A 22,598-nucleotide genomic window follows, 5' to 3' on the forward strand; every position below is an offset into this window, starting at 1 on the left:
AAACACAATGTGAGTCTTACTCACTTAAAAGGAAGATGTAAGAGTTTCACACTGAATGTAGTTTATCTTACAAAAGTACACATGAAACCATCACACTGAATGTAGTTTATCTTACAAAGGTACACATGAAACCAAGTCATCAGGAAAAAAAGAAAATTAAAGAATCTGCAATTTAAGGTACCTCTTTGATGTGTCTTGAAGAAGAAGATACGAAAGGTGTTGGTGGTACTGGTATAGATTCAAGGTTTCCTTCCAACATATTCAATGCTTTACCAATCGATGGTCGATTTGCTGGATCAACCTGTATGCACCACATTCCCACTAAGGTCATCTTCTTGTAAATTTCTTCATCCTTTTCCATCATGGCGTCATTTACTCTTACTTGCTTGCCTAACCCAACACACTTATGAATCCAGTTTGCAAAATATATTTCACCAGTATGATCATCTTGCTGATCAATGTTCCTTCGTCCCCCGATCATTTCTAGTACCATCATTCCGTAACTGTAGACATCTGATTTGTGTGATACTCCTCCAAATGTTCGAAAATACACTTCAGGTGCAATGTATCCTGCAGTTCCTCTTGCGCCTGTCATTGATATGATACTGTCTTTTCTAGGACACAGTTTGGCAAGACCAAAATCGGATATCTTTGGAAGGAAGTCCTCATCTAGAAGAATATTATGGGGCTTTATGTCAAAATGTAAAATGCGTGTATTACAACCACGGTGTAAATAGTCTAACCCCCGAGCAATACCAACTGCAATTTGATATAGTCTTTCCCAACAAAGATGAGATCTTGTTTCTGCTGGTTCCATACCATTGATGAATTTTTCAAGAGATCCATTATGCATGAACTCATAGATGAGAGCTCTTCTAGATCCATCAAAGCAGAAACCTAAAAGACTGACGATGTTGACATGGGAAGTCTTACTAATGGTTGCAACTTCATTGATGAATTCTCCTCCATTACCTTTAGAGTAGTCATTCAAGACTTTCACTGCAACTAGATTGCCATCGTCTAACTTCCCTTTGAACACGAGTCCATATCCACCTTTGCCCAATTTTTCTTTAAATGAGCTGGTCATTTTCTTGATATCGGAATAACTATATCTTTTCACAATTGGTGACCCGTGAGTCTTTATAAAATCAGCAACAATTTGGGCAGTTCTTTTTCTATTCAAAAACCATCTTCTGATGAACCAGATCATTGTGATGAATATTGTTGCATAACCAATGACTGACAAAACTGCAGAAGGGGGAAAAAGGAATTAGAATCATGTACAATACAAAATGATTGTACTGCATATCACATTAATGTACGTTACAAATTCTAGAGGCACACTGTCACAACTTATGTGGGACCTGGTGGAGTGATGTGATTGTGGATAATCTCTATAACTTGTGGGGTCAACAAACTCAACGCTCATCTATAGAACTTATCTTATTGCCTTATCAAGCTACAAGAATAGATACAAGCATATAACTTTCTTTAGTTATTTAGTAAATGTTAAGATGAAGAGCTGATATACCTGAGATGATCTTCCTTAACAAACTCATCTTGGGCTCTGCAACACAGTCATAACATTAATTAGCTCAACAATAATAATGGTGGAACTAATAATCCTACCCAAAATCACAGCATTACTGGAAAACCCCTACTGTACCATAAAAGTTGAGCAGGACTGTGATAAATAAACAAGTTTGTGCAGAAACTAATGATCAATCACTAACTGGAAGATTAAATCAGTGGTCTCAGTTAAATATATATAAATAACTGGATTGACCTCTGGAACTCCTGGTGTTTATTCCTATGTGGAGCTTCTATTGATGTTGGGTCATGACATTTTAGGGCTGAGAAAGGCCACTGAAGAGAAGTCTTAAAATGGGAAAGAGAATAGACACTAATTCCTAGCAATGACCAATGAATGCATCTTTTATGCACCAAAGACCAAAAATCTTGAGGGAATGTGAAGATTCATCTTGTAGCAATGCAGTCATTTTCATGATCTGAAATTGGAAATGTGTAACGATGTAAATTGATGTCTATTGGGCTTTGGTAAGGTGTAAATTCTGGCAGTTCAATGTTTCTGATTTTAACTCTAGTTTGAGAATATTATTGATTGAGGGCTATTATTTTTCTGCTCTGATTCTTTCTATCTACTGTTGCACAAAATGTGAATTTCCTTTTTGAGCTGTACCTTTTGCCTTCTGTTGAGACTCTTGAATTCTGTGGTTGTTCTTATCCTGATGTGTAGCCCTGCAAGAAAATTACTCTTGACAAAAAACAGAGTTCTTTCACATTTGCAGATTCATAGGCTTGGTTTGTTTAATCGAAACTTTTTGAACCTGGACTTCTGGGACCTTGATAGATTTGGTCATTTGTAGTAGCTTTCAGCTGCCCTGGTTAAGAATTTTTGTTTATTGTTCCACTACTTCTTTGCCAATGTTTTCTTGCCTCAGATTGTCCTGTTACAGTTCCTCTATTCCTATGCCTTGTTTTCTTTGGGTATTTGAAACTTTGTTCCAGTCCCTGTTTTCCTATTTACAGAGCTTTTTAAAACATTTGATACCTCAATGATATTTCTTTGCACCTTTTATTAGTTACTAAAGGTGTAATTACTCTGCTTATTATTATTGAATTAGAACTCAAAAGTGAGATGCATGAGCTTTCCAGAACAAACTAAGAACTTTGAAGCTTGAGATCTGATCTTGTTTTCATGGACTTTAAAACTCAATTTTGAATCTTAGGGGCCAAAAATTTGAATACCTCTCCAGCTTAAAAGACAAGGCAGCAGTAATCATTGGTAATATCTATATGTAGAAACATACCAGAACAATTTTGACGTTGAGGTCCCTTGGAGCAAAAACACCAGAACTCTTCCTTATAAAAACCGCAGCTGCCACCACTTCCCTTGCATTTACTGCAATTACCATTCACAGTCTCATTCCATTGCAACTGAAACCCTTGTTCTATCATTCCTGAGTATCCAATATCTTGTAACTGCACATAACTCATCAACTCACCAGACGCCTCCACTGGTGCACTCACTATAGGATCACATGTCCTAAGAGAATCATTCAGATTCAACCCTAGATCATGTTCGAAAAGGGCGAATGATTGATTCCCAGTGTTGACACTGGAACAATTAAGGGGAAAATACTGGTACTTGGCTGGAATTGCCTTTGTGCAGTTGTAATAAAAGAGAAGATTTTCAACTGCTTTGCTGAACACGAAAGGAGACCCATCGAAGGTTAAGTTACGCAGAGGAATATCGCAGTCGTTTTGCAGCGCCTCATCGTTGATCACCCTAACCAAGTTACTGGCGTAGGAGATGTTTCTGATAAGATACTTGTTACCAGATATCTGTATCATTGGCTCCTCTGATTCACAGCTAACCTCAAAGCCTGGGTAGCCGCAGTAAGCTTCTTGTGAGTGAGGAATCCAAAATGGGTAGCTTATTTCCATGCTGTTGTTTCCACAACTCTGAGGTGTGCATACTTCAACCCCAAGATCTGCTGATTGAGCTTCTGCTAAGAAGATTGCCAGGAAGAAGGAATTGATGATCACAAACTTGAAGAACTTCTGGTGATCCATCTTCAAACAGAAACAAAGAAAGCAAAAGAGATTGCACTTAGAGAGGAAAAAACTTCACTTCTGACCAAATAGTTTCCAAGATCCTCACCCTCTTTCCTGGCAAGTGAGATTTGGACTTTTAACAGTCTTCTTGGATTTTATTACTGTGAATTTATTTTCTAATTCTAAAACAATGAGGTCTACGTCAATCGAAGTGTCCAAATATAACAATCCTGTTCTATGTTTTTGGAGAAAGTCAGAGATTGTAGCCTGTGGCCCTGTGCATTACTTTGTTTAATTTGTTGAACAAGCATATAGAATTAGTCATCCTATTTTTTCAGAATAATGTAATAAACATAATTATCTTTTATTATTGTTATTGTTATTATAAAGTTGATTGTGATGAGTTAGCGGCTTAAGGCGACTATTTGCCAAAAAGATTGAAATAATAAATCTGAATCTGATCAATATGTATTGTTTCCCAACACTCTGGCGACGGATTCTCCAACAATAAAATTAAGAAACTAAAGTAATAGAGATGCTTACAGAGCCAATGTCAAAAGTCGGCATGATGGTCAAGCAAAATTTCAAACCATCCGATCTGAAAGTTTGCTCGAGATTTCAATTTCGATCGTTGAATCCCAATAGTAGAGATTTCAATCTCGACTGAGATTTTGAATTGACAGACCACAATATATCGCATGATGGTGTTAGGCATGACTGAAGCAAGGTGCTATCAAACCTCAGAAGGGAAGAACAAGAGAAGAAGAAGAAAAGTAGAACAAGCAAAATGATAGTTATCTAAGAGACAGAACCCAATGATTCAACACCTGAACAGAAATCTAGGAATTAATTTGCAAAGTCCCTTTTCAAACAAGTTGACCATAAACAAAATCAAAGATGGTGTAATTGCACCTGTTTAATCCAAGTAGAAAATCTATTTAGGCTGCGTTGGTTTGCAAAGGTGGGGTGGGAAAAAAGGAGTGGGAAAACAATGATAGTGGTGGGTTTCACTTTTTACTTTTTTCAACTTTCTCACAAAGTCCCACCAAATATGTAGAGTTTTAAAATGGTTTGGTGTGGGAAAGTTAGGTTGTCACATCACCAGACAAATTTCCTTGATTCAAAAAAACTTGGTTTTCATTTTCCCACCCCAGACAACCAAACAATCTACCATTTTAGGATTTAAGGGAAAAGTAATAAATCTAGATTTTTTTCAAGAATTTTCTCACCCCTTTATTCTCACCCCACCTTTATTCCAGCAAATAAACACAGCCTAATTGTGGGTTGATTTAGTCGAACAAGTCAAATTAAGAAACAACACTACCTTGAGGTTGGGGTTTTAAGAGCTTTGAACTGAGCATTCAAGAGCGAATGGAAGTAAATGAGCATTAACTGTGAATAATGCTGCTGATGGATAACTTGACCGATCTCCCTCATAGTTTAGTTGGTATTCCAAGGTCATAGTGACTTTGTCATAGTGACTTGATCGCTTCCCAACATTGATCATAGGACTTGGGATCCGCCCCCCCGCGCTGAATTCATAGGTTGAATGTCATTGACCTAATTAGGCCATTGATTTGGAGTTCAGATCGTCTTCTCTGACTGGGGTCCCACGATGGCTGTTGACCACGAATTACAGGGAAAGCCACAAGGTTAGGGAGATGGGGTGGTATCGGCTCCACATAATTCGTAGTTGTAATGCTGTCGAGAATGCTCCTCGTCAAGAGAGACAATCCACACTCATTGATTTAGGACTGAGCTGGGTACTTGGTACAAATTGGCACAAAAATTCCAAAATAAGAAAGAAAGTCACTTGAATTAGTTAACTTATCCTATAATTTTCTTAAATTTATCATTATATTTAATAATTATATATTTTTAAACATATTTTTCGAATATAAGACATTTGGATAAGAAAAGTAAACTAAAATTTATTGATCTCTAGAATAAATTCAGAAACGTAAATGACTAGGCCCAAGTCTGCAAAATTGAGCTCAGCAAAAGTTATGGAAATCGAGAGAAACATTATGTTCAATTGTTGTGGCTTCATGGGACGAACCGGCCCAACTAAGGAGACTCAAAGTCTGGTTGAAGGTTTTAAATAGCCCAGCCCAACTTCAGTCCATTGCAGCTCTAGCAAAAATTGTGAAAGACCTGGGGAAGTTAATTTAATGGGCCTTATCTGGCCCATAATGGGTCCAGTTCAGCTTAATATGGATTAATCACTTCTAGTTCTTTTCATTAATCTCTTTAGAAAATCATGACTTCTATATATAAGTTCAAATTTGAAAATTCTAAATGCATGAAAAAGCTTTTCTCAAGCAATTCATGCTAAGTCTGAATTTTAGACACATCTTTGTGTGGTGGTGGTGGTGTTCTTGTTGCATTAAATACAATGTGGAAACTATTACATATACATGAAGGAGGATCAAATCCTAACCGCCCAATTTGGAGGCTTTGGTCCTTGCCAACCTGAGTTGACCTTTGATGGTAAAACAACTATCAAAGGAATAGGTCTCTAATAACAAAAAAAAGTGGAATCTTATCCTAACTGACAAAAATTGAAGAAAATTTCACACAATGATATTATTCAAGCACATTCATTTTTCAATATACATTGGATCTGTGGTCATTAACTAGTTTTTGACTCTAGGGTTCATCTTTTTCTCATTTAATCAAATAAAAATTCCAAGCATTTATGAAATTATATCTAAAGCTCGAGGTAAAGAGTGAACTTTTTCCATATTTCAACGAAAGCAAACATATATTTATCCATTAATTGTTTTGCTTTTGTTCGAGTCAATTGGTTGTGAGTTTGAAGCTAACGAGTCACATTATTGCTTGTTCGCCTCCCAGTTACCAAGGAAGCTTTGAATTGAGGCTATGATCACTACCAGAAAATACATTCTTTTTTTTTTTTCAAACAAAAAAAAATCTACAAACATTTATTGGACTAGTAAATTAAGGACATTGGTATTTTAAGTCTTGTATATTCTTTCTCCTTATGATTAACCCCACAAGCAGTAATCCAATAATTCTATCTTTTGTTTTTTCTTTCCCAAGATATGTGACTTTCTCCACCGACAATATTTTTATTTTGGACTCATTATATCACTTAACGAACTTGTAAGTCTCATGTTCCATGTACATATACTTTATCATCCATACATTTATATATGAGTCAAGTTTTTCTATCCTCGGATACAATTGTCTTGATCTTGTCACCATTTATTTAGGGTAATTTGTCTTAATTATTAGTGTTCAGAATTAGATTACCCATCTCTTAAACATGTAATAAAGAGAATGTCAAGATAGAGATATTTTGATCCCAAAGCTTTACAGACCTCAAATACAATTTCCCCCTAAACCCTTTGGTTTGGAAAAGCTATTCAATTCTTTCCTTTAGCAATTGTATCAGTTTTCATGTTTATATATTACTAATGGTGAGAATAAAGTCAAGAGGTACATATGGCCCCCGTGGGCCAAAATTGCTCTGGAGCAGCAGGAAACACGAAAAGCCAAAACCATGACGACAATGCTAAAATCAAAGTCTTAGCTGTCCATACATTTATATATAATTTCTTCATCATTGGACTTTACCAGTGATGCTTAATTAACCTTGTGATCATACATTTTTTTTTTTGGTAAACTGTGATCTTACTGTTAATTTTCTCTTACCAGTAAATGCATTTTTTTTAATCCGATCTTGGGATTAGGGAATAAGTATTAATTATCAAAAGAATAATTGTGTACGATTTGTTTTTCAGGTTGATGATTATAAAAAGAGGTCGGAAGAAAAGTAAATCATTAACTAAGAATCTGAATGAAACCAGAAATCTAGTCACAGGCAGAGAGAACAAAAAAAAAAATGCAAAGTGAAGAAATATAATGACAGTTTCAGTTGCAGAATGCTTAGCTTTTTGTTCTGATGGATCGAGTCAGATGCGTCTCCAATAACGTAACCTCTCTGTCAATGATTGAGTCAATTCAGGAAAAAGAAGAGAGGGAGAGATGGAGACCCCAGAGAAGATGTAGACATTTCAGCAAGAACTATAAAGTAGAGAAGTTAAAAGAAAAAATAAGATTTAGATATCATGCATGCATGCATGCATGGATGAACTTTTGAAGGGATGAGGAGATTAGAAGAGAAGAGAAGTGAGAAGAGATGCTTTTCCAGTGAACAAAGAGTCAACGTAGAGAGACAAGAAGAGAAGTGTGGATTAGTGTCAACCCAACTCATGGAATTCAAATTCACTGGCCATTTTTGTATTCTTTACTTGGAAGTAGCAGGTAGGGCATTTCTTTATTTTTTTATTTTAGAGAAAACTGAAGAAACCAACCAAGTTTTTCTTTATTCTTTTCCACCTTTGAAGGTGCATGAAGGAATCTAATTTCTCTCTCTCTCTTTCTCTCTCTCTCTCTCTGTGTCTGTCTGTCTATGTCGTCTGTGTGTGCGTGTGTTGTAATGGGAGCGTCAAAGAAGATAAAGAAAACAAAGAATGGCTTCCCTTGTATACAAACAATGGCGTACGACAAACAATAACAAACACAAGCCATGAAGACAAGAAGGCTCGACCAAACATCTATATATTATTTTCTCTCTCTCTGAGAACATGCACCAAACAAGTAGAGTCACACTCATTAACACTTATAACGCAAACAAACTTGTGTACTTAACCTTTTCACAGTTTCCTCTTCCCTATCTAACACGCCCACGCATCACGAAAGCCTGTACAGCCTTCAACACCACCAGAAGAATTCTCATCACACGTGAAACCCATCTCTCTCTCTCTCTCTCTCTCTCTCTCTCTCTCTCTGTGTGGTGTATACATGCATGGACTCATATAGCAATCCTTCCCAGTGACGCAAGATCATGTCAACCATTTAGATCCAGGCACCCGACCCGAATTCGAATGGATGAGTTTGATACATACCCACATTACGGAATTCTACAGTGATGTTGCTAAAAGCATAAATATTCTTCTAGGTGATGAAGAGCAATTCACATGTTAAATAACATGGCTAGGCTAGCCACGGATTGGATAATATGTTACAAAAATTATCTAACCACCACAGTTGAATGCTTGAGAAGAACCCATCATAAAGGAAAGGTCTAAATTTATTGAGCTACTCTCCCTTCTAGAGATAGCCATAAAAGAAAGAGAAACTAGAAGGAGATAGAAAGGATTCAGAAGAAAACAAGAACAACTACTCTCAGTTCACCACCATCTATAATAATCAAAATAGCTACTCACAGAAAAAGGTCTAAGGGAAGAAGAATCGGAGAGTTTAAAGCCTTATAAAAACATGTACGCTGAGAGTACTATTGGTCTTGAAAAAGGCTTCATAGTTTCTCCCTTAATTCCCCAGAGCAAATTGACTAGGTTCTATTGAGTTACTTACCTAAAGTTTTTCTTTCTATCTCCCCATATACCATACCTACTGAATATGATTACCTCCACCTGCGAAGGATCGAGCAGAAGCAGACTTCATTTCTGGATCCAGGGAGCTTATATCAATACCATGCTGGTCTCTCTGTGACATTCCACCTCCATTAATGCTCCTTACCACCCCTCCAACACCAAGGAAGTCTCTGGTAAACCTGTCAGATCCTCCAAGACTCACTGTGAGATTCTGATGCAACTTTGGATCTTCCATGTTCCCAAAATTGGTATTCTGATGGTGGTGCTGTTCCAGTGACATTCGGTTTGTATTGAATCCAACAAAGCTGGTCTCTTGTTCATGTCCATAGTTAGGGATTCCTCCTGACGGAGCTCCAAAAATGGAGGAGCCACCATTTGCTAGAGAATTCATGAGGTCTTGGAGCTGGTTTTCATTTTCTAGCTGTGACTTCAGTGTATCTATCCCACCACCTCCAAAGTTGGCCCTAAAGTTAGCAGTCAAGTGAGACCTGTCAGATTTAGGACCAATTGATGAAGAGCTGCCAAATCCACTAAGCAAAGAACCACTTCCACTGCTTGCTGTTGAACCCATTTGAGCAGCTTTTTGAAGCAAAGCTGTTGCAGACATTTGAGGAATAACAACTTCATTTTGCACTGCATTGTTGTTGAACAGAGAAGACACACTTGATCCAACGTGATCACCCATTAGGTTATTAGAAAAGAGGGAAGTTCCTTCTCCACCAGCGTTTCCATTAAACTGATCAGGAATTAGTAACCCAGAAGAGGTCATTTGACTGTTGCTATTGTTGGCATTGTTGCTATTGTTGATGCTGCTACTGGTGCTACTGTTGGAAAAAAAGCTGAGGTTGAAGAGATTGGCAGCAGCTGCAGCTGCAGAAGAAGAGGAATTGCTTGTGCTGCTTTGAAGTTCAGGAAGTTGCATCAGTCCATGTCCATGTCCATGTCCATGGAAGGTCTTGTTTTGTAACATTCCATGGTGAGGCTCTTCACGGAACTCTTGACTGGAAGCTCCAGGCAGGAAGAAGGCAGATGAATGGGCCTGTTGAGGAGTCCTGAATGATGATGAAGGATTTGCCGGCGAGATAAGGTGATTGAATTGCCCTCCTGTGCTGCCAAGTCGCAGTAAATCACTTGACCTGTGGTGGTTCTGATCTTGTAATGAAGGAATCTGTGAACCCACTTGAGATAAGCCAAGTCCCATGCTGCTACTTCCATATAAATGGCTTCCCATGGTGTTTAACCCAGTTGGAAGCCTTGCACTCTCTTGAGCAAGTGCATCACAGAAGGCCCTGTGGGTGATGAAACTATCACGTCTGCAAGAATGAAAAAGAAGTAAAATTGATGAGATCAAAAGATATTTGGAAGAAGTGAGAGTGGTTACTTACTTCAATTACAAGGGAAGTGGATTTAGAAGGAAGCTCAATACAAACTCTAAACAGTAATGCATCTTCATTGATTTACTTTTCATTAAGTTATTCAAAAGTTTGTTACATTACTTGAAGCAAGAAATCTAAGAACGAATTTCCTTCCTCATGTATTTAATTGAATTTTAGTAGAAATCTTAAGATCTTCATGAAAGAATTCACTTTTAGGATTTGTTTCATATATTTACCACAAAGTACAATTATTTCCAAAGAAAAGCAATTTCATAAATCTGGATGTGACCCCCAAAAAAAATAAAAAATCAAACAGCAAGAAGTAGAAATAGACCATGGAGTCGTACATGTCGCTCAAGATCAAAATAGGAAATGAAGGAGCACTAATATTACTTCTGTTTGAATTCTTCAATAAATGAAAAAGCAAACACTGTTCTTTTTTAATGCATAAACTTTAAACAAAACCTTGCATCCAAGATATCAAAGTAGGAAGGAATGAAGGTTCCTGACAGTTGCTTCACAGTCATACAAAAATGGGAGACTACTGAATGGGAGGGAGAGGATTAAATGAAGAGGAAAATAAGCAGTGAGTCAACCAAGAACTCCTATTTCAGGACTGGCTCTTCAATAAATGAAGCTAAAGAATTTTTTCAATTTTGAAGAAAGACCATCAATCAAGAAACCCATTTCTAGAACTTATTCTCCACTTAATATAAAACCTAGAACTGGCTCTTTTCCTAGGAGAGAATTTTGCTAAAAACATGAAATTCATCACTAATTACAATAAATAAAGCTAACTTTCAAAATTCACACTTCAGTTAATGCACACATCCCTTGTGAGTACTGTTTTTCCTTGCAATGAAGAACCCAGCTTCAATTTGGAGTTCTACCCATGGAGGAGCCCCCCATGTTTGGTACTGGGCATTCGATGAAAATAGAAAATGTAGGAGAGAGAAAGAGAGAGAGGAGGGAGGAGAAGAGCATCTACACAGGTCTCTGAGGTTTTTCATGAAAAAAGGAACCTGCAGCTGCAAGAGCTGAGCCAGGTCACATCTAGCTCACCCAGAAGAGAACAAACCTGCTAACAACAACAAGAGCCCTTTCGTTACATGGGCATGGCAGCACGTGAATATGAAAAGGAAGGAAGAGACGAGAGAGCATAAAGGGCGTTGGTTTCGAGGAGGAAGAAAAGAAAAAAAATATGAAAGAAATAAAAACAGTTTGTTTTCGAAAACACCTCCATGACCATGGCAGTGTAGAAGATTATTCACGTGGGAACAGTCCTTCTGCCACTATGGTGGATTGTTTTGGTACTGGTCGTATACAACACAAGATAGAGGAGAAAATCAAATGGCCCAGATTTTCAAAAATAATAATAATAGTTTCTCCCAAACTTCCATGTCTCAGTTCTTATTACTGTATAGGAATCTCAACCCAGATCCTAACATACATCCGAAAAGCTCTCTCTCTCTCTCCTCTCCAATATTGATATCTCCATATGAGCTTCTATACAAAGCCCATATCAGGAGAGGCTAGATGAGTTATGGAGAATCAGAATGAGAGTATATTAGAGTGAATTAAGTGGATTGGTTTAAGGTAGATTAGGGGGTTTTGTGAAGTTACCTTGAGAAGAGAGTTCCACAGTCACATCTGTATTCTCTAGTGCCACAGGTTTTGGAATGAGCTTTCCAATCGGACTGAACTGCATATCGCTTTGTGCACTTCTCACATTTCCATTTTTTCTCTCCATGCTTTCTACAGAAATGCTTCTTAATTCCAGTGAGGTCGCCAAGAGCTCTTGAAGGGTCATGGTGGACGCATGTGGGCTCAGGACACAAATACACCCTTCTCTTCACCTCTTTTGTTGTCTTCTGCTTGAGCTTCCAAGGAAGGTTATGTCCTCTTCTGTGGAGCTGTAAGTTTTGCTCCCTCTGAAAACCTTTGCCACAAACCTCACAAATGAACCGGTTTGTGGCCATTAGAGTCTTGGGAGATAGTGCTATTACTTCTGCATCCGGATCTGTTGTAAAAGAATCCAAAAAAAGAAAAGCAAAAGAATAAACATATATAAACAACAGTGTTTAGAACAAACAAGGAGAAGAAATAAGAAGAAGAAAGAAACCCATTTCATTTCTATCCATGATTCTAGAATTAGGGTTTTGTATATAAGAATTTGAAAGCAAATAAAGGAGAATTCTTTTTTATTGGTTTGATTATTTATTGTTATAAATAGATAAATAGCAAGGTACTTGCTTGGAGTTCCCGGGAGATTCCTCTTCTTCTTCTGTGGTGCGGGGGCTGGAGCAATTGATGAAGTCGGTATAGATGATTGTTGCTGCAATTTTATTTCATTTTGATCTTCTTCTCTGATTCCGAAGAATGAAGCCGCCGCCGCCGAGGAAGAACCAGCCGCCATCTTAAAAAATTCCTTTTCCTTTCTCTTCTTGCTCTACTTGCTCTTAGCTTCTACTCTTCCTTTTCTTTTCTTCTCACCAACCTAAAAACTGAAAAATCAGCCAAAATTTCCAACACTATACATGAAATCTTAACTTCCTCACTAGTCTACCCTTAATCAGAATCCGAAAAATGGAAATTCTAGCTGGTGGGTATTGATCTATCTCCACTGTAGCAACCTGAAAACTTCCAATTTCCAACAAAATCATGAAAATACGAAAGCAAAGAAATTCCCAGGAGAAAAATATACAAAGCAACAGTTGCACTCAAACATGAAGAGAAGAAAACCAACAAGCAACAAGCCAAAGACCCCTTTCTTTCTTCTCTTTTTCTTCTCTTGTTCTTAATAAGAAGATTATTCTTATTCTTCTACTGCTCCCTTCTACTTCATAATTATCATCTCCTCTTCTCCTTCTGTGATTTAATTCTAACGCAGCCCCACCATCAGAGCTTCCCCTCCCCCCTCCCCCCCTCTCTCTCTCTCTCTCTCTCTCTCACACACACACACACACACAAACGCACAAATTCTTCTAATTTTTTTTTTCCTGATTTTCCTCACCCTTTCCCCTCACAAATTAAAAAACAAAAATGAATATTAATTGAGTATGTAGCTTTTGTTCATGCTCTCTCTCACACAGAATACTGTGTCGTTATGCGGCAATGGATTGGGGCCACCGACCTGTAGGTCTTACCCTCTCCCCATCATCTTGTATATTATCGTATCTTCTCACTTCACATCAAGACAAACCCACTTACCTCTTCATCCCTTCTTTCTCACTGTAAAAACAGTTTCAACAAAGATTTTGAAAAATCAAAACTCGAATGCATTTCAAAAAAAAGAGAAAGTTCCTATTTTCTTGAATTCCATGACCCTTTTTCACTCTTTTCTTCTCTTTGTTCTGATGAGATTCTTAGACGGTGACCTTATCACGTTCCACACTACTATTATGCGTTTACTGTGGAGGTAAACCTGTAAGAATCTATGATCATCATCAGGTTCCTTTCTTCCACTTGGTTGGCTTCTCTCTCTCTGCTTACATATGTATGTCGTGCATAAGTTGCGTATGAGAGAAATGGTAAGGTCTGAGGTAGGCATTTGGATTCCCTATGTGTTTTACTTTGGCAAAGATAAGTTGCAACATGAGAGACTCTTCAGTGTTGTTTTTGGTAGTTAGAAATTTTGAGAGATTCTTTCTGGACATGCATAGTATGATAAACTGTCTCAGAGGTCTGGTGCTCTAGGAGCTACCCTAGGATGGGCCTGTTTTGGACTTGGGCCCCTGATAGGGAAGGTGGGCTAGCCCATTATAGTTGAACTAGAGAGAGAGAGAGAGAGAGAGATTGATTTGATTATTGTTATTGACTTAAGAATTAAAATTGACACTACATGGACTAATAAGTAGGGGTGTAAATGGATAACCGAAATCCGCTTCCGAATTCGCATCCGCATCCGTTTAGAGGTATCCGAATCCGTCCGATTACTAATAGGATGCGGATATGGTATACCCCTTTCTATCCGGTTATTATCCGTCCGATAAAATTATCCGATTAAGTTACTTATTTGGATTTGTTTTTCTTATTTTATATATTTTTTACTTGAAATATGTGAGTATTTTTCTAGATTTTTTATTAAAATAACTATAAAGTTGTTAAATTCTTAAATTTGAAACCTAACACTTACAAATAAAGTGGTAAAGATGTTACTAGGTAGACGAAAACTTGTATTCAATCTATATTCATTGCCATTTAGAATAATTTATTCAAGAAAATAACTATCCGATTATCATCCGAATCCGGCTGAATAAGTCCGAAATCCGATAGGATATTATCCGAATCCGTCCGAATATAATAGGATGCGGATATGGTATTACCACTATCCGATCCGAATCCGATCCGTTTATCAACTAGTGAGAAAACACAACCATGTATCATTGTATACCTAATCTCAAATAGAATTTTCAGTTTGGACAAGTGAGGGGAAAAAGAAAAAGAAGATCATATTTCAACAATGATTAGATATTAACACTTACATTTTCTCATCAGTTTCCCACTTTGTCCACCAACTTCTTAAGGAAGAAAAGAGATCATCAAAGGCAGTAAACATAAAAGAACAAAACCAAATTACATGCATGAACAAAAACTGTAAAAAATAAAATTTACAGCAAGGAGAAGTTTAGGAAGAAATAATAAGACAAAATAAATTAATTAAAGAATGTTGTACGACTTGACATTGTGACCAACACCACAATATGCACTTTTAATTGTAATTTCTAATAAATTAAGAAAAAGGTCATTCAAAAAACTTCAGAAACGCATCATCTCATATAATTGGAATCGATAATGAACAGTTCAGGTCTCAGATTTAAAACTGATAAGTTTATGATCCAGATCTAAACTTGAGAAGCTGAAACTAGAATAGTCAAATATCTTAACCAATTGACACCCTTTACATGCATGGATGTAAACTATAAGAAAATGTTCATCTCTTTGATTGTTAAACAAGAAAACATATGTTACAGCTCTTTGTAAACATCATATATAAAAGAAATAAATCAAAAGGAATACATATTTGCATCAGATTAAAATTGTTTTACATCCTCTATTTATGTATTTGGGATTTTGAAAGTAAAAATGACATCGTAGATGATAATTTATCTTTTGGAAAAAAAGAAAGAAAAAAAAAATCCTAGATGATATATATTTGAAAAACTAGGGTATCTTTTTTACTTGACTTATATCTAAGAAAACCTGGTGATTTTTTTTGGTAAAGATATTCATTTTTTTTAACTTAAAACTTCAAAGGTGTTGGGTATTTTATTTATTTTTATTATTTTTTTTGGTAGAAAACCTTTAGATACTTACATTCTACAACATTAAATAAATAATTCAATATGTATAAAAAAAATATAGACATGTAATAAGAATTTTGAACCACCATATCAAAGTGGTCGGAGCTAGACATTTAAAAAAAAAAAATTTACAATAATTATGTATATATTAACACACAGAATTACAAAGACATGAGGAAAAAAAAAAAAAAAAAAAACTAGACATGGATGTGGAAATGTATTATCACATCAGCATTTTCCATTTATACCATTCAAGTATTCAACAACACGAGGAATTCAAACAAAAAAATACAAAGACATGGAATAGAAAAACCTAGGGATTACACACCAATGCATTTTGCATTTGTACCATTCAACAACATAAAGAATTCAAAAGAGATTGGTTTATGGTTTTTCAAAAAACTATTGCACTTGCCAACTTTATCATAAAGAGTTAAAAAATGGGGAAAAAAACCCTTTGATTTGAGCTCAAGATTTATCATAAAGAGTTAAATTTTTCCAACTTACCCTTGTTGACATGACTCTTACCAAATTTTACAAAATTTTGACTAGAGTCCAAGTCGATTAAAATGCTCTTTCTCATTATGGCTGCAATGGAAAATAGCTATGAAAAAAACTAACGTGCTACATGTGACAACCATTGCATTAGTCAATTTATGCTCATAGATCTGAGAAACGAAGATCTTACCAATAATAACTATAATCTCATATCAACGCATTTTGTGTTTATACCATTCAACAACATAAGGAATTCAAAAAGGAGAGTTTCATAGATTTTTTTTTTTTTAAATGATTGAACTTGCCAAGTATATATGTCATGAATTGGGTGAAAAAAGTACTTTCATTTGAGCGGATGATTCATGATTCAATCTCGTCTCTTTCCACCATATCCTAGTAGACATGACTCTTGACCAGTTTTTTCAAAATTTTGACTTGACTCAGGTGACTGATACGATCAAAACCCTCTTTTCACAACTGTGGCTGCCATCGAGAATGGTTATGGAAAAACATAATATGTGCTATATATGACAACAAATGCATCAACCAATTCATGCTCATAGATCTAAGAACTGAAAATCTTACGACCATATAACTCTAGTCATAGTCGACAAGGAATTCTAGTAATTTACCTTGCTGCCGGAAGCAAGCTCAGTTCAAGATGACTAGTGAATGAAAATTTTTTAGATCTTTGTCTTCATCTTCAACATCCTGCCATCAAAGTTTATGCCCTAGCTAGTAGCCTGTTCTTTTGATGAACTTGGGGTAGGTAGGTTCTATACCGTAAGAACCTTTTATAGTGGTAAAATAATATTAATATATTCCCCACCCCCACCAACCCTACCCCGAAAAATACAGATTCCAAAGTTACTCTGATTAATGCGTTGAGATCTAGATCGTGGAGAAATATGTGTTCACATTCTTGATCATAAAATTGGTATCTCATTGATTGCAAGTAACTCCCGTTTTAGGACCCCCAAAAATATCTATTCCAAGAAGTTTCTAGAAATTAAAAAAAAATGAAAAAAAATAAAATATATAAATAAATATTTTTACCATATACTCATAAACTTACGACATAATTGTATTTCTACAAAGAATAAGATTCAAATTTTACAGTGAAATTACACCTTTTTTATTGAAATGAAACAAGAATATAAAAAGTGTTGGGGAAATGTTATGTCAGTTTTACCACATTAGCCTCTATTGGTTTTGATAATAGTTAACACAAGGTACTAATGCTTAAATTGAGTTGTGTATGTCTAAATCAAGCCAAATGAATCAAGTGAAGAACATGAGCTAAAGGCTAGATTGATCAAGGCGCCATTGAAGACCCAACTTGCATGAATGATCAAGTACCAAGTAATGGCCCAATTAAATTAAAGACTTCGACACAAAAATGGACATGAAGACTTGACGCTTGAAGCATGAGAAGATTCAAGAAAGAAAATGAAGATCAAGTCAAGTTCAAGATGAAGATAGGACACACCTAGGTCTTAGGACACCTCACATGTACATACATATATGTTTGCATTCAAATTCTTTATAAACATGTGCGTCATGTCATTAGGATGACCTAGGACACGTTAGGAGAGTCCTTATGGGCCTAGGGTTGAATAAGAGAACTGAAAACCCCATAAAAAAAAAAATGCAAATCCAGGCTTGTTGTCCTTAATTTTATGTTGTAATTCTAGTCTAGGTAGATTGGGATTGTAAAAGGTGCTCTTGTCCGTTAACAAAGATTGCAAATGGTGCTTTGCCCATTAACAAAGATTTTAAAGGTGCTATTGCCCCCATAAAATAAATATTGTAAAAGGATTTGATTCTCTGTCCATTGTATTGAAAGAGATCACTAGTGGAAATCTCTACTAAGACTAAGAAATGAGTTGACAATATCTTTTCAAATCAAACCACTATAAATTCTTGTGTTATGGTTGATTGCAATTTGCCTAAGTTTAATTTAATTTGTTAATATAATTGTGAATTTGTAACAAACCAAAAAATTAGCTTAATCCACTAGTACTAAGCTATTCACTCCCCTCTAGGTTACTTGAACAAAAAACATTGGCATATAAACAATGCTTAAATCCTCTAGGTGTCTTGCAAATGCCATTATATCACTATTGAGAAGCTTATATATTATGATCCTCTAATTACAAAATCTCAATTTTCACAAATTTTAGGCTGCTAAAAGTAACTACAATAACCCAACACAACTATTTCTTGGTAAGTGATTATATGTTTGTCTCTATAATTAAGATTATCTTCTGTCATAATTACTTGTTCAAGATAATCCTATGAAGAACCTCCAATAACACATGTTTGATACAAACTCATACAATATAAAAGCAGCAATTCAAACTTACGTCAATTTATTAGATGAGATTAGCTACATGGTTCAAAGAATAAACATAAAATAAAAAACACAAATGTACTTGTAAGGAATACACAACAATTTTACAAACTCTACATCATTAACCCAACTTGGCTACAAACTACATCTTTAAGTGCTCATCAATGATCTATAAACCTTGAGATTAGAGGTTATTAGTATAATAATTAGCATAATAAAAGCCAGAGCCTATTATGTGTGGTTAATCAAATGGATCTTCATGCCATAATTAGCTCCTTTTGTAGTCATTCAAGGAGCAAGGGCTTAGGCTAAATATATCCTACTACTTCTCAAATGGTCTTCTTAAGCTTGTCTTTAGTACTTTTAGCTCCTTCAAATGATTGTCTTTGAGTTTATCATGAATAGATCTCTTCCCATCCCAGCTTAACTCCACTATGGTGATTCCTTATATTATCTTTCAACATTTTGAGGTGTCTTGATGGGTCCGAAGCCTAGAAAGTATTAGAACCTGTGAAGTTTGTGGTAATAGCTGGAGCAATATGCCTACTTCACTGTTTAACAGTTCCCACACATTCATTTCAGCATTCTCATCTATGCTACACTAAGTTTATTTTTATGGAATCTCTAAGTAGCTCAATATTCCATAGCATATATTATAGTTTATAATAATAGTCCTTTAGAACTTCCCTTTCAACTTTAAAGGGATTTGGTGTTCACACAACACCCTACATGCATTCAACAATTTATCCATCCTATCTAAACTTTTGCAATATCATTATCAATGTCGTTCTTAGTTGATTGTGTCTGATCAATGTCATCATGAACCTCATGTTCTATTGTTGGTTAGGTTGTTTATGAATATTTGAACGATTAGAAGTTTTATTTTGCTTGTTTAGTATAACATGTACTTTTGCATACGTATCCAATGTGAACAAGTAGAAATTTAATTTTTCTCATTTAGTTATAACATGTATTTAGTTTTTCAACTAAAGGATAACCCTATTATTTTGCACTATATTCTTGAGTCCTAGATAGTTTAAAGTTTTGGATAAGACATGTTTTTTGTTAATACCTCCATAAAATCTTGTAATTTTACATATGTATTTGAAATACATGCAAGACAATAATTTGAATCTTAACTTAAAGCCCCCCCCTCTCCTTCTAGGTTTCTATACTGATAACTCTAGTGTAGCTTACATATATAGGGGAGTTTTGAACTCTTGACCTCTTACTTATGAGGTGTTGGTTTTTGCCAACTGAACCAGCCCCTTGGGGTTCTCTAGCAATATATTATTTGTGACTATGCACCATCTAGAAGGTCTAAGGCAAGGAAACAAGGGGTAGAACTAAATGTTTTCATTTCATTTCTAATTTTTGTTCATGCAAAAAATTTTCATTTTTCCAACCTAATCAAAACTTTTAAGTAATGGTCTATCAATTTGATGGCCATTAATTACATTTACTTCATCGGCAGTGAGACTATTCAACCCCATTCATTCTTCTCATTTCATTCAACTCAATTCATGAATTAAGGAGTTCCATTTCATATAGTTATTACAAATGAACCTTAGAAGATGAAACATTTGAAGAGACGTTTTGCATGATCGGAGAAATTTCCATTTCATTCAACCCAATCGATCATTTTTTATTTAGTCAATCAATTCAATAGTCATTAATTACATTTAGTGGTCAAGTGGTGTTGCTCCAAAACTTGACTTCGACCCACCTGGTTTGTTCTTCAGGGTGAACCTGGTCCTGAAAGAAACAAGGAAAGTGAGAGTGGGTTGCCTTTGAGGACGGGAAGCCACTTCCAATGATTAAGTCAGATCCTGATGAACATGAATCCTCACAAGATGAAGTAAATGCTCTCTGAAGACGAAAAGAATGTCTTCTTCGGTTGTTTTTATGAGAGTTATGAATCAAAGTTAATGTTCTTAGAGAACTTACTTTTTTTCTTGAGTGTTTGTCTATTTATTCTCCTCATACCTCGGTGATAGTGAATATGTTGTTCAATCGTCGGATCAATGGATTTTGAAAGGAAGAGGCGATTGTTGGAGGGCATGGCTTGATCACCAAGCCACGCTTTAATCTTACCCAATAAGCTTTCACAACTGTACATAATCCCATCGAATAAGGAGGTCAGGCCATCAATGACGTTGATGTGATAGCAAAAAACACCTTTTGGCAGACAAAATGGTAGGATGTGGTATTCAAGTAAGTGGTGGACGAATAAGAAGCTTCCTAGATGTCCATGCGCAGGCAATGAAACTCAATGCATTCAATGCTGAAATTAATGCGAGGATTGACGTTTGAGAGATATGCACAGAGTTCTCTAGTAATGTTACTTTTTTTTGAGAAGTGGCGTGTCAGGCAAGTGCTGAGAGGTCTGCCGAGAAGCTTCTCAGGACAGCTAGCTCACTAGAAGGCGCTCTTCTCAGCAATCTCCTATTGTTGAGAAACCGACAAGTGCCTTACGAGGCCAGTCGAACCAGGGTTTTTAATGAACCAGAACCGAACCAAGGTATTGGTTGGGTTGGTTCTCCTAGACCCAGGGGTATGAGCCAAATACCCATAACAAGTGGTTACATGATTCACCTCCCATCCATTGTTCTCCTTATTTCGTTGAACTCAACTTAGAAATGAAGGGTTCACCTTCATGCCCTTGGAAATAATGAGCCTTGGTTGGATCCTTTACCTGTCAGAGTAAAAGTCTGTGTTCTCCTTCCACTTCTCTACCATATTAGTGACGGTGTTCACCTCTGAGTGCTGACAAAATATATCAGAGGTACGACCCCTAGTAGACTCTGTGTGGGCCCCTCTTAATTTGTGATGGAGACGTCTATCCTGAGTAGAAGATCCAGTCTCCCGAGCATCTATCAAGATCATTCAAGTTATCTCCTGATCAATATATAATATGTTTGTTCCTTTCTTCCTTGATGCTTAAATACATTGGTACAATCTACTAAACTAAGTAGGATTCTTTCTTTACGCAAAAAGGCTACATAGGGTTGGTATTGTGTCCTTCCTCCTACTATTCCTTTAGAAGAAAATAACCCTGGCAGGGTCCAAAGTAAAGACTTCCAAACAAATATAAAAACTCGAATGCGAGTAATTCTTTAGGTTTCTCCAGTTAATTAAAAACAAAGGAAACTAATGGTCAGTTCATCCTGAACATCAAGTCTAAGAACAAGAAAACTCAAAGAAGTTTCTTGGCATTAATGAAACCAACCACTTATTCGAGCTTTATTGTGAGTTGTGACACTACATTTGTATTTTTATCTCAATCAAAACTAAGAATCTATTGCAAGCATCAAGAAGTTGGTACTAGTAGAAAGAACTTTTTGTCTCCCCCTTAAAACCCTTTAGTGAATTCTTTTACCAGAAATGCATGCGTAGAGTATAGGTAAGGTTTACCTTCATTTGGAGAAAAGGGTATCTACAATCAATCAACAGAAACAAAATTTTATTATTATGATAAAGACAAAAAGTAGTTGAGTTGATTTCACTTGCATTGATCACTTTGAATTCAAATGTTTATGACACATGTTATATCTTAGAAATTACCAGTCAAGATATTACTTGATGACATTAAGCAAAAGACATGATAGGATATACTCATTGGCATGAATGATCGAAAATTTGGGTCTCTTATGTTCATTTCCAGTTTGAAAGTTGATAGAGACTTAACTCTCAAAAAACAGAAATTATAATCTTCTGATATTCTCAGAGAAAATTGCTTATGCTTATTCCAAGACCAGTTTGATTTTGCATCTGTTGTGTGTGTCTTGTGCTTGCAGAACAGAATGTATATTTCTAAGAATCAAAGTATGCTGGTTATTTAAAACTTAATTAAGAAACTTAATCTACCATATTTGGTGGGGGAAGAAATTTGTATTGGTATATATATTCAACTGATCTGGTCCTCTATCAGTTTCAAGGTTTTGGGAGAAAGAGATGGATTAGTCAACAAGGGACCTTACTCTTCAGTTCATGTCTCCTTGTAACTAGGCAGTTGCAGTCTTGAGCCACCCATCTATTTCCTCTTCTGAGTTTATAAAAAATTTCA

The 22,598-nt window shown here is 36.0% G+C and overlaps 2 protein-coding genes across 2 annotated transcripts; both read right to left on the reverse strand.

The window, feature by feature from the left end:
* Positions 1 to 8: 8 nt before the first annotated feature.
* LOC149000863 (LEAF RUST 10 DISEASE-RESISTANCE LOCUS RECEPTOR-LIKE PROTEIN KINASE-like 2.1) lies at positions 9 to 3,644 on the reverse strand. The gene is made up of 3 exons (XM_089140375.1): positions 2,832 to 3,644; positions 1,532 to 1,567; positions 9 to 1,248 (listed from the first exon to the last, which is right to left on the reverse strand). Exons 1-3 carry the CDS (start codon positions 3,595 to 3,597, stop codon positions 173 to 175), a joined length of 1,878 nt encoding a protein of 625 aa, XP_088996501.1. The 5' UTR covers positions 3,598 to 3,644; the 3' UTR covers positions 9 to 172.
* A 4,343-nt stretch (positions 3,645 to 7,987) lies between these two features.
* Positions 7,988 to 13,302, reverse strand: LOC149000864 (protein indeterminate-domain 4, chloroplastic-like). Its single transcript, XM_089140358.1, has 3 exons — positions 12,632 to 13,302; positions 12,002 to 12,398; positions 7,988 to 10,315 (listed from the first exon to the last, which is right to left on the reverse strand). Exons 1-3 carry the CDS (start codon positions 12,792 to 12,794, stop codon positions 9,019 to 9,021), a joined length of 1,857 nt encoding a protein of 618 aa, XP_088996484.1. The 5' UTR covers positions 12,795 to 13,302; the 3' UTR covers positions 7,988 to 9,018.
* Positions 13,303 to 22,598: the final 9,296 nt, after the last annotated feature.

Source organism: Hakea prostrata, chromosome 11, assembly GCF_041222555.1.
Source record: "Hakea prostrata isolate BN-2017 chromosome 11, UWA_Hpros_2, whole genome shotgun sequence".
NCBI classification, from domain to species: Eukaryota; Viridiplantae; Streptophyta; class Magnoliopsida; order Proteales; family Proteaceae; genus Hakea; species Hakea prostrata.